The sequence below is a fragment of the Hippocampus comes genome, unplaced genomic scaffold (assembly GCF_001891065.2).
Source record: "Hippocampus comes isolate QL1 unplaced genomic scaffold, H_comes_QL1_v1.1 scaffold429, whole genome shotgun sequence".
In the NCBI taxonomy this organism is placed as follows: Eukaryota; Metazoa; Chordata; class Actinopteri; order Syngnathiformes; family Syngnathidae; genus Hippocampus; species Hippocampus comes.
Genome location: NW_017808402.1, coordinates 7,483 through 17,940, shown reverse-complemented (window position 1 = coordinate 17,940; position 10,458 = coordinate 7,483). Strand labels below are relative to the sequence as shown.

The following is a 10,458-nucleotide window of genomic DNA, read 5'->3' as shown; positions in this document are numbered from 1 at the left end:
ACACACACCCCCACACACACACTCACACACACACACACACACACACACACACACACACACACACACACACACACACACACACAGAGGTAGGTCGGACCCTAGCTCCAGCAGGCCCTCAAGAAGCGTAAATGAGGCGACGACAAAATACTTGTCTTTCTTGTCTTGTTACAAAGAACAAGTGAGGGCGGAACAAAGCAACAATCGGTTGGGAAACGCAAAGTCAAACTCGCACTCTCTAGCCAGCACATCATTGTCATCAACATGAACAGGTTGGATCAGCTTAACATTCCCAAGAAGTGCTCTATTAAAAAAAAAAAAAAAAAAAGGGACAATATTCAAGGATACAGTCACCATTCACCACGGAAATAAATGATTCTTTGTGTGGAAGTCAAAATATGTTCACCAAAGGCAATAAAATTCTTGGTGGCAATCAAAACTGTGAGCCGCCATCCAGTGCTTGACGGTGCAATTGCAGCTTCATTCAACGGCAGGCAGGACATTATAAAAAGGAAATACGAGAACTGCAAGGACGATTACACGCACGCAAAAAAAAGTTCTACACTTTAGTGGTGCCGCGATGGGTGCGCCGCGAAATGCCGTCGTGGGGGATTGCATGTGCTGGACTGTGGGAGGTCCTTGAATCTCAGTCTGAAAAGAGGGGCCAAATTTGCCCGATCGCTACTTCGGGGATTCTAGTGGACTTTTTAGTAAACCGCTGGTGTCCCAACACGGTCCAACTCTTGTCCCCGAAAATCCAAATGTAACAGTCACGGGAGTCAAAATGAGAAGCGGAAAACTCACTGGAGTCCAGGGACGTTCCTGTTGGCTCTGAAAAGACTTGCGCACGCACGCACACACACACACACACACACACACAAGGTTTGTCGGCACCTTCTCGGAAGGGTACATCGGCGCCCAAGGCGGCGGCCGTGGCTTACGTGATTCCGTTGCCATGGTAACGGTGTCAGCGCGCCACACCCGCGTGCCTGCGTCATCAAAGGCCACCGTGAACAGAAGCGTCAAGACCGGCGCCGGTGCGTACGGGCTCGCGACGACACGTACCTGACAGAAGCGTGCCGGCGGAAGCGGCCCCCGCTGGCTCGGTGCGCACGGGCGACGACGCTGCGGGTGACGTCGTGCGACAGGATGAGCAACGCGGCCGACGCCGGGGCCTTGACGCGACGGACGCGTGCGCGAACGGGGTCGGAATCGGCCCCTCGGAGGGCGGCCGTCTCGCGTCGCCGCTCCTGCCGACAACCTCTGCCGGCTTCGGGTCGTCAGCGCCGCGCGCTTTCCGCTCGCGTCCTCGCGTGGACTCACGAGAGGCGCCGAAGGAACCGATTTCCGCGCTCGCGTCGACTATGCGGCGCGTACCGTCTCACCATTGTGAATCGTGACTCACGGAAGGTTTGGTTTTCATTTTGCAGCCAACTTTGGTCCCGACGGCCTCGGTGCTCATTTCGCCGTTGACGCTTCGGACGACCCGACGCGGACCCTTCGCCGAGGAGCCCCCGCGACGTGCAAGTATTCTTTTTCTGCGAGCATATGGCGTTCTTCCTGATGAAATGTGCATGCGGCGTGCGGTCGAATCGGCAATGGCAGAAAGATTTGTCAACCGCAATTGAGGGAAATGGCCTTTTGGTGTCACTCGCGGGCGTGGCCGTCTCCGAGTCGTCTTCCATCTGTTTTTGTTCAGTGCCGTTTTCAGCAAGGCACCAATCGCTCTTGGCGCCGACAAGATCAAACGGTTCTTTTCATAAATTGTGTCAATTGGGGGAAATCGTCGCCGCTCGCTCGGGTTTGCGCCGCTTCACAAGACTCCGTCCGGCTCGAACTTGGAACTACGCGGTCGTTCTTGACCGAAGGTCGGAGGCTGACAAACTTGGGCGCGCGTTTGGCAACTCGACGAGATGAACGCGCACATCAGATGGAGGGAGTAAAAGTAAAAATAGTTTCGGGGGGGAAAAACAAAGGAAGACTCAAGCCAAGTCGTGACGGCCGAGAACCCGACGCGAGTCCAGTGACGGAGCGTTGCCACTCGCGACCGCCGGCGACGTTCGTTGGACCGGACGCTCACCCGTGCCGTCCGCGCGGCGACGGCTCACGTCCCGGGCCGAAGTCGAAAGGCGAAGGACCGGAGCGGTCGCGGACGGCCGCGTCCGCTCGGTTGCCGTCGGTTCCCGCGGGAGTCGGTCCGCCGGAGCTCGGCCGAAGGAGGTCGGGTGAGCCGTCACTGCGGGACACGACGACAAGAATAACGACAAGAAAGCGGCCGGGCGCCGACGCTCCTCGGCGTCGCGGGCCGACCTCCGTCTTTGTCCGCCGGCTGGGTCTGTCGGCCGTTTCCTGTTCAAGTCAACACAACCGGCGCCGGCTCGTGACTCGCTCCCGCTTCCAAGCGGCGCGATCTCTCTCCCGCCCAAGACTTGCAAAAGACGATTGTCGGTACCGTGCGCTTGGGAGCGGTCTTTGCCTGCGCAGGGGGAAAAAAAAAGAACCCAAAACATTTGACCGAAGATCAGGGGGGCAAAGCAAAACGCAGTCCACCTCGTGCCGATGCCTTTCGATTACCTGCTTGCTGTGACGATGACATCCAGGAAGGCACTGAGAGAAAAGCGGGAGAGGAAACTGAGACGCCAAGAACGCTTTTGTCCCTTTCAAAATGACAACGAGATGACGTGTTGGATAGAGTACGCGAGTCTCGGTGGGTGCGCTCCGTGCCCGGAGTCCAAGGCCATCGCTCAGAGGCGCGTCCTCCTCCCGCCGGGCGGACGACGTCCGAGTCGGTCAAGCTTTCTTCATCTGCATCAAAACGAGTCAAGTCAAATCGGTGCGCGCGTTTGGCGCTCGTCCCTTGCCAAAGAAGAAACAAACAAGCACCTGTGGCCTCCGTCCAAGTTGCTTCACCTGCTTGAGCCAAAAGAGAAGCAAAGCACATCGCACGCGCCTTGTCAGAAGCTTCGTCCGTCATTGCAGGAAGAAGGGGGCGGGGTTATGACGCGGTCTCTTGCTCTGTGCCGCTTGCGCGCATCTGTAGTTTAGCCGTCGATGTAAACGACGCCCCCCCGATGGCGTAACGCTCGGAAAGGCCGACTCGGGCTACGAACGGACGACGGACGCAAAAGGTTCGCTCACCCGGCAGGCCGAGCGGGAAGCGACCCTCCGCCGTTCCTTCGCAACGGGCCCGAGAAAGAGCCGTCGGTCACCTTCGCGCTTCCACCATCCCGGCGGGACACCGAGACACTCACCCGCGTCGTCCGGGCGAGAAGCTCCTCCCTCAAAGGACGTCGGCCGCCCCGACGGCAAATGGCGCGTCTCACCCGAGTGCTCCCGTCGCTCCTCCCCGTGACGCTTCCCCGCCGCCCCGTCCGATGGCTTCTCTCCGTCGGCTGAAGCGCAACGCTCACGCGCATGAGCCAAGAGATTCGCTTGATTGCGCGTCACGGTCGCCGATGATCGGAAGGCCGTTCACCGTTGGAATGCGTGTCGGCGGCGTCGGAGTCTGCGCGCAGGCACGTGTTTTGGAGATCTCATTCGGGTAGCCCGCGGTCGGCGGGCCCTTTCCTGCGGCTCGGCGACGTCTCGCGTACCTGCCGAAGCGTCCCCGTTGGCGTCCGACCGTCCCGCGGCCGCCGAGGCTCGGCGCGCACCTGAGGCGTCACACGCCAGCGTCAAACGGGACGCCCGCCGCGCCTCGCCGCCTTCTGACCGCTCAGATTCTTTCCCCGGGGTTCACTCACCGCCGACGTCGGGAAGGGGCGACGCCTCGGCCCGGACGCCTGTTGCGGAGGAACCGGAGGATCGTCATCGACCGGACGAAAGCGGCGCCGGCGCAATTGACAATGAGCGAGACCAGCGACCGACGAACGATCGGAAGCGCTTCACGAACGGGATGAGCGAGAAGAATTAGCGCCCATCGAGAGATCTCCAAACCGCAGCGACCCCGACGCTCACGGCTGAAAGCGCTTTCGGCTGGAGCAAGTCGGCCTTTTCCTTTTCGGGGGACTCGTCTCGACAAATGAAATGCGCGCCGAGCTGCGGATCGGCCGGCTCGTGTTTCCGCGGAAGACGTCCGGCGCTCCGAGCGCAATGAAAGTGGAACAAAGCGACTTTTCAGGGCGGGGGGGAAAAGGGCGGGGGCGGCGGGAGTCGACTTACCCGAAGCCGCCGCCGCCGCGCTCTGGTGGGCGCCCGGAGATCCTGGTGGGGGGAGCAGGGAGGAGGGTGAAAGGCGCTCGTGTTTCCTGCACTTAATGAAAAACTGGAGCCTTTCAATCAGATCGTTTGTTTGTTCCAAGACGCCAATTTGGAGCGCAATGCCGTTTGTCCAAATCAGAGCGACTTGAAAGAGACGCCACGTTCCGGCGGGAAGGTGAAAGGTGAAAGGGGCGGGGGGCCCGTCTCACCCTCCTCCTCCTCTGCGGAGTCGTCGTCATCCGAAAGCAAAACCGCACGTGCGCGTCCTTCTTCTTTTCGGCGCAAGTCAACGCCTTCTCGCAGACTCGACCGTCTTTGAGCCCTTTTCACGCACGGCTTCCAATTTGCAGCCGGACTATTCCGCCAGCGGCGCGCTTCGGTCGCATCGACCGTCGGTCCGGAAGCTCGTTGGCGCCAACGAGCTTCCGCTCGGCCGCGGAGGGGAGCGGCCGAGCGCGCGGCGGGTCTCGGGCCGGGCCTACCCTCGTCCTCCTCGGACCGGTCTCCCTCCGCCTCCTCGGTCAACTCCGCCTCTTCCTCCCGCTCTGCAAAACAAGCACCCGTCTCACGTCGGGAGCGCCGCCGCTCGGGCTTTTGGCCGGCGTCGCTTTACCCTCCGCGGGGGCCGTCCACGCCGCCGTTACCAGGACAGCCAGCAAGGACGTCCAGATCAAGTTCCTGAGGGGCACAAAGTCATCGCTTCACACATTCGCGAGCGCTCGCTCGCTCGCTCGCCGCACGTCTCGACTCAACCGCAGCGCTTTCAAACAACCGTCGCTGTATACAAAGCGCCGTACGTGGGGCGAATCTCATCTCGACAACAAACGAATAGCAAAGACGGTCGAAAACAGCAAACGGTCAGACTGAGATCGGGTGGTCTCAAATGGCATCGGCGGGCGGGCGGGCAGGCGGGCGCGAGTGACGCCGACGCGCGCGCTAACGTGCCGAACCCCTTTTGTGTGTTCAGTTCTTCAATCCGCCGGGCGACTTTGACATCGGCGCTTTGGACTCTGTAAGTGTGAGCGACCGCGTTCGGAGTGAACGGCGCCGGCTCCGTGCGTCTCTTTAAGAAGTGCGTCTTTTGTCGGCAGCTTCTGTGCGACAACTTGCCCAAAGGAGCCGAGGAAAGCGACGACGCCGGTAAAAGCGCACGCACGCACGCACGCACGCACGCACACACACGTCACCGCCGAGCCGCTCGACTCAACCGCAGCGCTTTCAAACAACCGTCGCTGTATACAAAGCGCCGTACGTGGGGCGAATCTCATCTCGACAACAAACGAATAGCAAAGACGGTCGAAAACAGCAAACGGTCAGACTGAGATCGGGTGGTCTCAAATGGCATCGAATACAAACGAGTTTTGAGACGAGCTCGAAAGATGGGCGGCGAGGGGGCTCGCCCGATGTTCAGCGGGAGGTCGTTGCGGAGACACGGAAAAGGCTCCGTCCCCCGATCGATATCGCTCGTCGGTCGCTGTCGTGTGCGCCGATTAGTCACCGTCGCGCTTCGGGATCGTCTTAAGTCCCGCCCATTGAAGAGTCGCAACGGCGTCCGCGAGTCGCGAGCGAGCGAGCCCGGCAATGCGTTCCCGCCGTCCGAGTTTACTCACCGAGGCGACATGATGTTGCTCTGCATAAATGAGGCGCCTCTGCATTTTATACGCGGGGGGCGGGCTCGGGCCCTCGCGTCTCCGGAGGGGTGGGCGTAAAGGTGGGGGTGTGCGCTCCATTGTGGAGGTCGGTGTGTGTGTCACTCTGAGAGAGGGGGCGGGCGGGCGAGAGAGATGGCAACATATTTTATTTTTTTTTACAATTTCCGGTGATCATTCGTTTTGCGATGGTTTTTTTGGGTTGTCATTGTTAAAAAATCGATTTGAAGAGGCTTTTAAAAACGGTTTCTCACGGAGATGCGTCGCGACTGAATATGCTTGTGAAGTATTTGGCAGCAAGAATGAGAGCCAAGCGGTGGATGCGCGTGAGAGTGCCAATTGAGTTTGGCCTCCTGAAGTTCCTCGAGCGGCCATGAAAGCGCACTTGTTCTTTGGTAGACGCTCTGCGCGTGCGTGTCGAACGAAGACCACCGGCGCCGCTCATTCATCCTTTTGAGGAAACTCCATCTCACTCACCTCAGTCACTCTTCCATGTCGGTAACTCCAGCGCTGACTGTGACCGCCCCCGAGCCCGTCGGCCCCCACGGCGCGGAAACTGAGCTCCGCGCCCGTCATCGACTTCAGTTTCTCGAAGAAACTCCAAATGGCCTCCAACTATTGAAGAACACAAAGCGCCGCTGCTTTTGTCTGGATTTTTTTTTTTCTTTTGGAGGGGGGTGGAGAAGGACACCGGAGTGGGAAAGAGGAAGAGCGACCTCAAGGTGACTTTGCGAGTCTGAATCCTTTTTCCTGACGTCAATTTGTCCCAAAGAGAAAGCCCTCTTTGCTCGCAGCCGCAAATGTTGCACAAGTGCGCTTTGCGTCCTTATCTGGACAAGGCAATGACATGAGAAATCAAATGAGGCACAACTGGGTAGTCGTGCCCCCCCCACCCCAAAACAAACTCAAAATTCCAACAAGAAAATCATTTGTGGCCGACGGCCACATTTGCTTTGTCGATTTCGGCGGCAAGATCGGAAGCGGGCGGGGCCCGGCCTCCGCGGCGCCTCAAGCTCGAACGTCGGGCCGGCCGGCTCGAACGACACGTCGGCGTCTCGGCAATGAGCGGTCGGAAGAAAAGGAAGGACACGCGACCGTTGAAACTTTATTAGCCTCCAGCCATTATTGCTGCACGGCGTTCTCTACGAGCGCTAGACAATGGACATGCTCAGTCGGCGCGCGGAATAACGCGGCGACGAGCGCTTGACAAAGACTCAAAGACGCGAGCGATCCGAACGGGAAGTTGTCATGGCAACCGGCAGACCCCCCCCGCCCCCGCTTATGCTTGTTTCTGCAAATCCAAAGTAGGCCGGTCGCGGATGGAAAAGGCCATTCGAAGCATATTCGGATCTCGATGACGACGGGGTCGCAGCTCGGAGGCCAAATTCACTCCTGAAGAAAGAAAAAGCAAAGAAGATTCCAGATCAATTCTTGCTCATCAGCTTTTTTGGGCGGGTTTCGCCATTGACGTGTCAAATGTGAGCGTAAGATTTACCTACCCTGAGGCGGGAGGGGGTGGAGTCTGATTTCTCAACAAGAGTTGCTGTAAAAAAAAAAAAACCAAACACGCCAAGTCAGAAAAGGACTTTGGAGTCCAAGACCACGCTTTGGGTGGGGACCTTTTAGTCACCTTCGGTGGAGTCAAAGACTTGGGAGCTCTCTTGAACATTCTCCTCCTCGGCGTTCGCCTCGTCCTCGACGCCGAGCTCGGCGTCCTCCGTGCTGACACCGGCCCGGGATCCCTCGTCGTCCTCGGAAGCGATTCCATCTTCCTCCCCGATGCGCTCCGCTTCCATCTCGTGCCTTTCTGATCTCTGGCTTCCTTCTTTTGACCGACCGCCTTCCTCGTCAAAGAGCCCGGGCCCCGGCTTACCGCCCTCCTCCGAGTTAAACGCGGCCACGGGGTCAGCCCCGTCGCCTCCGCGGTCACCGCAGGCCTCGGTCGCGTCCGACTCGCAATCGCCGGCGGTCTTCTCGCTCTCCTTGCCCGCCTCCGAACTTGACTCTGATGACGGAAGGTCGCGGGATCCGTCTCGGCGGGCGCGGGGCTTACTCGTTGGCGATAGAACGGAAGCTGACCTGATTCGGACCGGGCCGAATGGAGAGACGTCGGCGATTCCGAAGACTCTCCGGACCGGGTCGAGTCCGGGGACTCTTGCGATTCCGCAGACTCCGGTGACGCCGTGGACTCTACCGATTCTGCCGACTCTTGTGGATCCGCCGACTCTGGGGATTCCGCAGACTCGAGCGAGTACGCGGTTTCCGACGACTTGGGCGATTGTATCCGATCTGCCGATTCCGGAGACTCTGCAAATAAGTTTGCGTTCGGGGTGAGAAAGGTCCTCGAGAGACTCGCCTCGGCAAAGAAGACCTCCTGTCATACCTTGGTTTTCTGCCCGGGGCTCGTCGGGACCTTCCGCAACTCCATCTGCGGAGAGATGCGGGATGTTGACGTGTGTTGACGTCACCCCTCGAGACGCGGCGCGCGAGTACGCCGCGCGCATTCGGACGGAAACGTCGACGTCCGTTTGACGGGACGCCGCGTCAAAGCGACAGAGAAGTTGCCCGACACGTCTTCGCATCGACACGCTCTGATGTCATCGTGTGCTTTTGGTTTTACGTCTCGAGATCGGCCCCACGAACGTCGGATTTCTTCTCGACCCAGCCGAAGGAGACGCGCTACCTGAATCCGTCGTGTCGGAAGCACCTGCGGACACAAATGTGACACTTGGTCGAGGAGTCGGCGCGCTACGGTTGACGTTCAAGGATCGCACCTTCGCGCTCCACTCGGTCGAGATCTTCGTCGTCGGGTTGCGCTGGGAAAGACCAAGTTAGCGGACGACTCGTACGAAGGGCGCGACAACGAGGCGACAGTGACGAGCTCGAACGCTACCTTCGGCTTGTTCCCGGGAGTCGTCGGCACCTGCCGACGCAAAGGCTCCCGTGAGCTCCCGGGAGAAGCGCGCGAGGCCGCGCAAATGCTGTCGCCGGCTTACCTGGAGAATCGGATGCGCCGCGCGGCTCGGCGGGAGCTGAAACGAGCGCAGACAACATTCGGAAGGAAAAGCCTTTTGAGCAACCCGCTCTTCGCCTTTCGGAGGTCGGTTACAAAGGTGAACACCGCGCGGAGTTGGACACGCTAATGTCAGAAACGCTCACACGACTGAGACGCGGCCACGCTAATGAGAGGGGATTGCCATTTGCGTGGGCCTTTGATGAGGCTGCGCCGACCAAATGCTGCGCAAGCACCACAGGGGCAAACCCCCCCCCCCCCAAAAAAAAAAAAAACTGGCGACGGGTCCGCCGTCTGTCCGGAGCGCACTCGTGCCTACCTGGCCGTGACGTCACCGTTGGCGTGGTTGCCCTCCCTAGAACAACAAGCGGCGTATTCAAGACAACGGCCACGCCCCCGTTCCATTTCTCGCGACGAGGTGCCGAAGCTTTGTCCTGTGTACGTGTAACACGTGTGTGGCATTGGCGACAAACTTACCATCAAGATAAGCGAGCGGCAGCGGCGCCTTCCTTCGGTCTGCAACGTAAACCACATTTGTCTTTCCAATGAGCTCACTGTCGTTGTCCAAGTGACGAGCACCAAAAATGGACCAATCCAAAGCAAACGTGACATCGCACACGGCGAGCGAGCTCAGATCTTACCAGGAAGCGGAGCGGCCGCACTTAGGGGGACGAGAGTGAGGACCGCTAAGAGTGTGACACACCTGCAACGCACACGCACACAATGAACAGCATTGTCATGCACACAGACTCAAAATGAACTCGACTGTAACACACACACACAATACACAGGCAGCGTTAGTGTGGAGGGAAGCACGTGATCAGCGCATCTTTTGCCCTTTCAAAAGTTGACCGCGAGACCGATGGGGTGAGCTCGAAGGCTTGCGGAAATGTCGTTCCGCCACACGTCTCGTCTTTTCCACGGAGGAACGTCGCCAGCTTCGCGGAGCTTTTTTCATTCATCATCAGCTCACGCCAAGAGTCCTCAGCGCCTCAGTGCGGGCAACTGGGCAAAAGCTGAATTCTCACTTCCTCTCACGCGGAGTCGCGTGAGAGGCATCGATCGGTCAACTCACCGAGGGAGCATTTTGGTAGAGGACGACGCAGCCAGTGTCGGCGGGATTCCACTCGAGCTTCTCCCGTCTCGCGAGCTCCACCGCAAGCTCTCCGGCCGCTTTTATGGGCCGGCCTTGGCCCCGCCTCCTCCCGCTCCGCCCACCCGAGCTCCAGCCAGAGACGAGACGCCCGGACCCGAGCGGAGTACCGGGAAAGACGGGACCAGAAGACGAGAGACGGCCGGATGGCGAGAGATGACTTAAAGACCGCCCGTACGCAGCGGTGGCGCGGGCACGTCATCGGGCAGGTCGGAGACGCCCCGGGAGTTCAGAGGTCAAGGATGACCCGCGCGTCACCCTGGGGCTTCTTCCTCATCGCCAAAAGAGGGGCCATCGGGCCGCATTCCGACAAGTTCAACTTTTGGAGCTCCTCATCGCGTTCGTATTCAAGTCGGAGACGTCGCCCTTGACGCCGTTGCTCAGCGAGCACCTCTGCCGCAGACGTCGGACGGAGCGGCGCAAAGGCTCGTCTGCCGGCACCAAAA

General features: G+C 59.4%; 1 protein-coding gene and 1 long non-coding RNA gene across 2 annotated transcripts in view; one reads left to right on the top strand and one right to left on the bottom strand.

The window, feature by feature from the left end:
* The window catches only part of LOC109508253 (heat shock factor protein-like), a gene marked incomplete at its 5' end in the record, with an annotated part of 18,177 nt that extends 11,709 nt beyond the window's left edge, over positions 1-6,468 (top strand). Inside the window, 3 exon segments of the mRNA XM_019858134.1 lie at positions 5,165-5,209; positions 5,289-5,365; positions 6,378-6,468. Of these exon segments, the coding sequence (XP_019713693.1) occupies positions 5,165-5,209; positions 5,289-5,365; positions 6,378-6,468 (213 nt within the window).
* A 2,271-nt stretch (positions 6,469-8,739) lies between these two features.
* On the bottom strand, positions 8,740-10,050 carry LOC109508279 (uncharacterized). Its single transcript, XR_002166635.1, has 6 exons — positions 9,935-10,050; positions 9,501-9,562; positions 9,337-9,375; positions 9,179-9,214; positions 8,843-8,878; positions 8,740-8,769 (listed from the first exon to the last, which is right to left on the bottom strand). It is a non-coding gene; the product is annotated as an uncharacterized LOC109508279 (long non-coding RNA).
* Between the last annotated feature and the right edge of the window lie 408 nt (positions 10,051-10,458).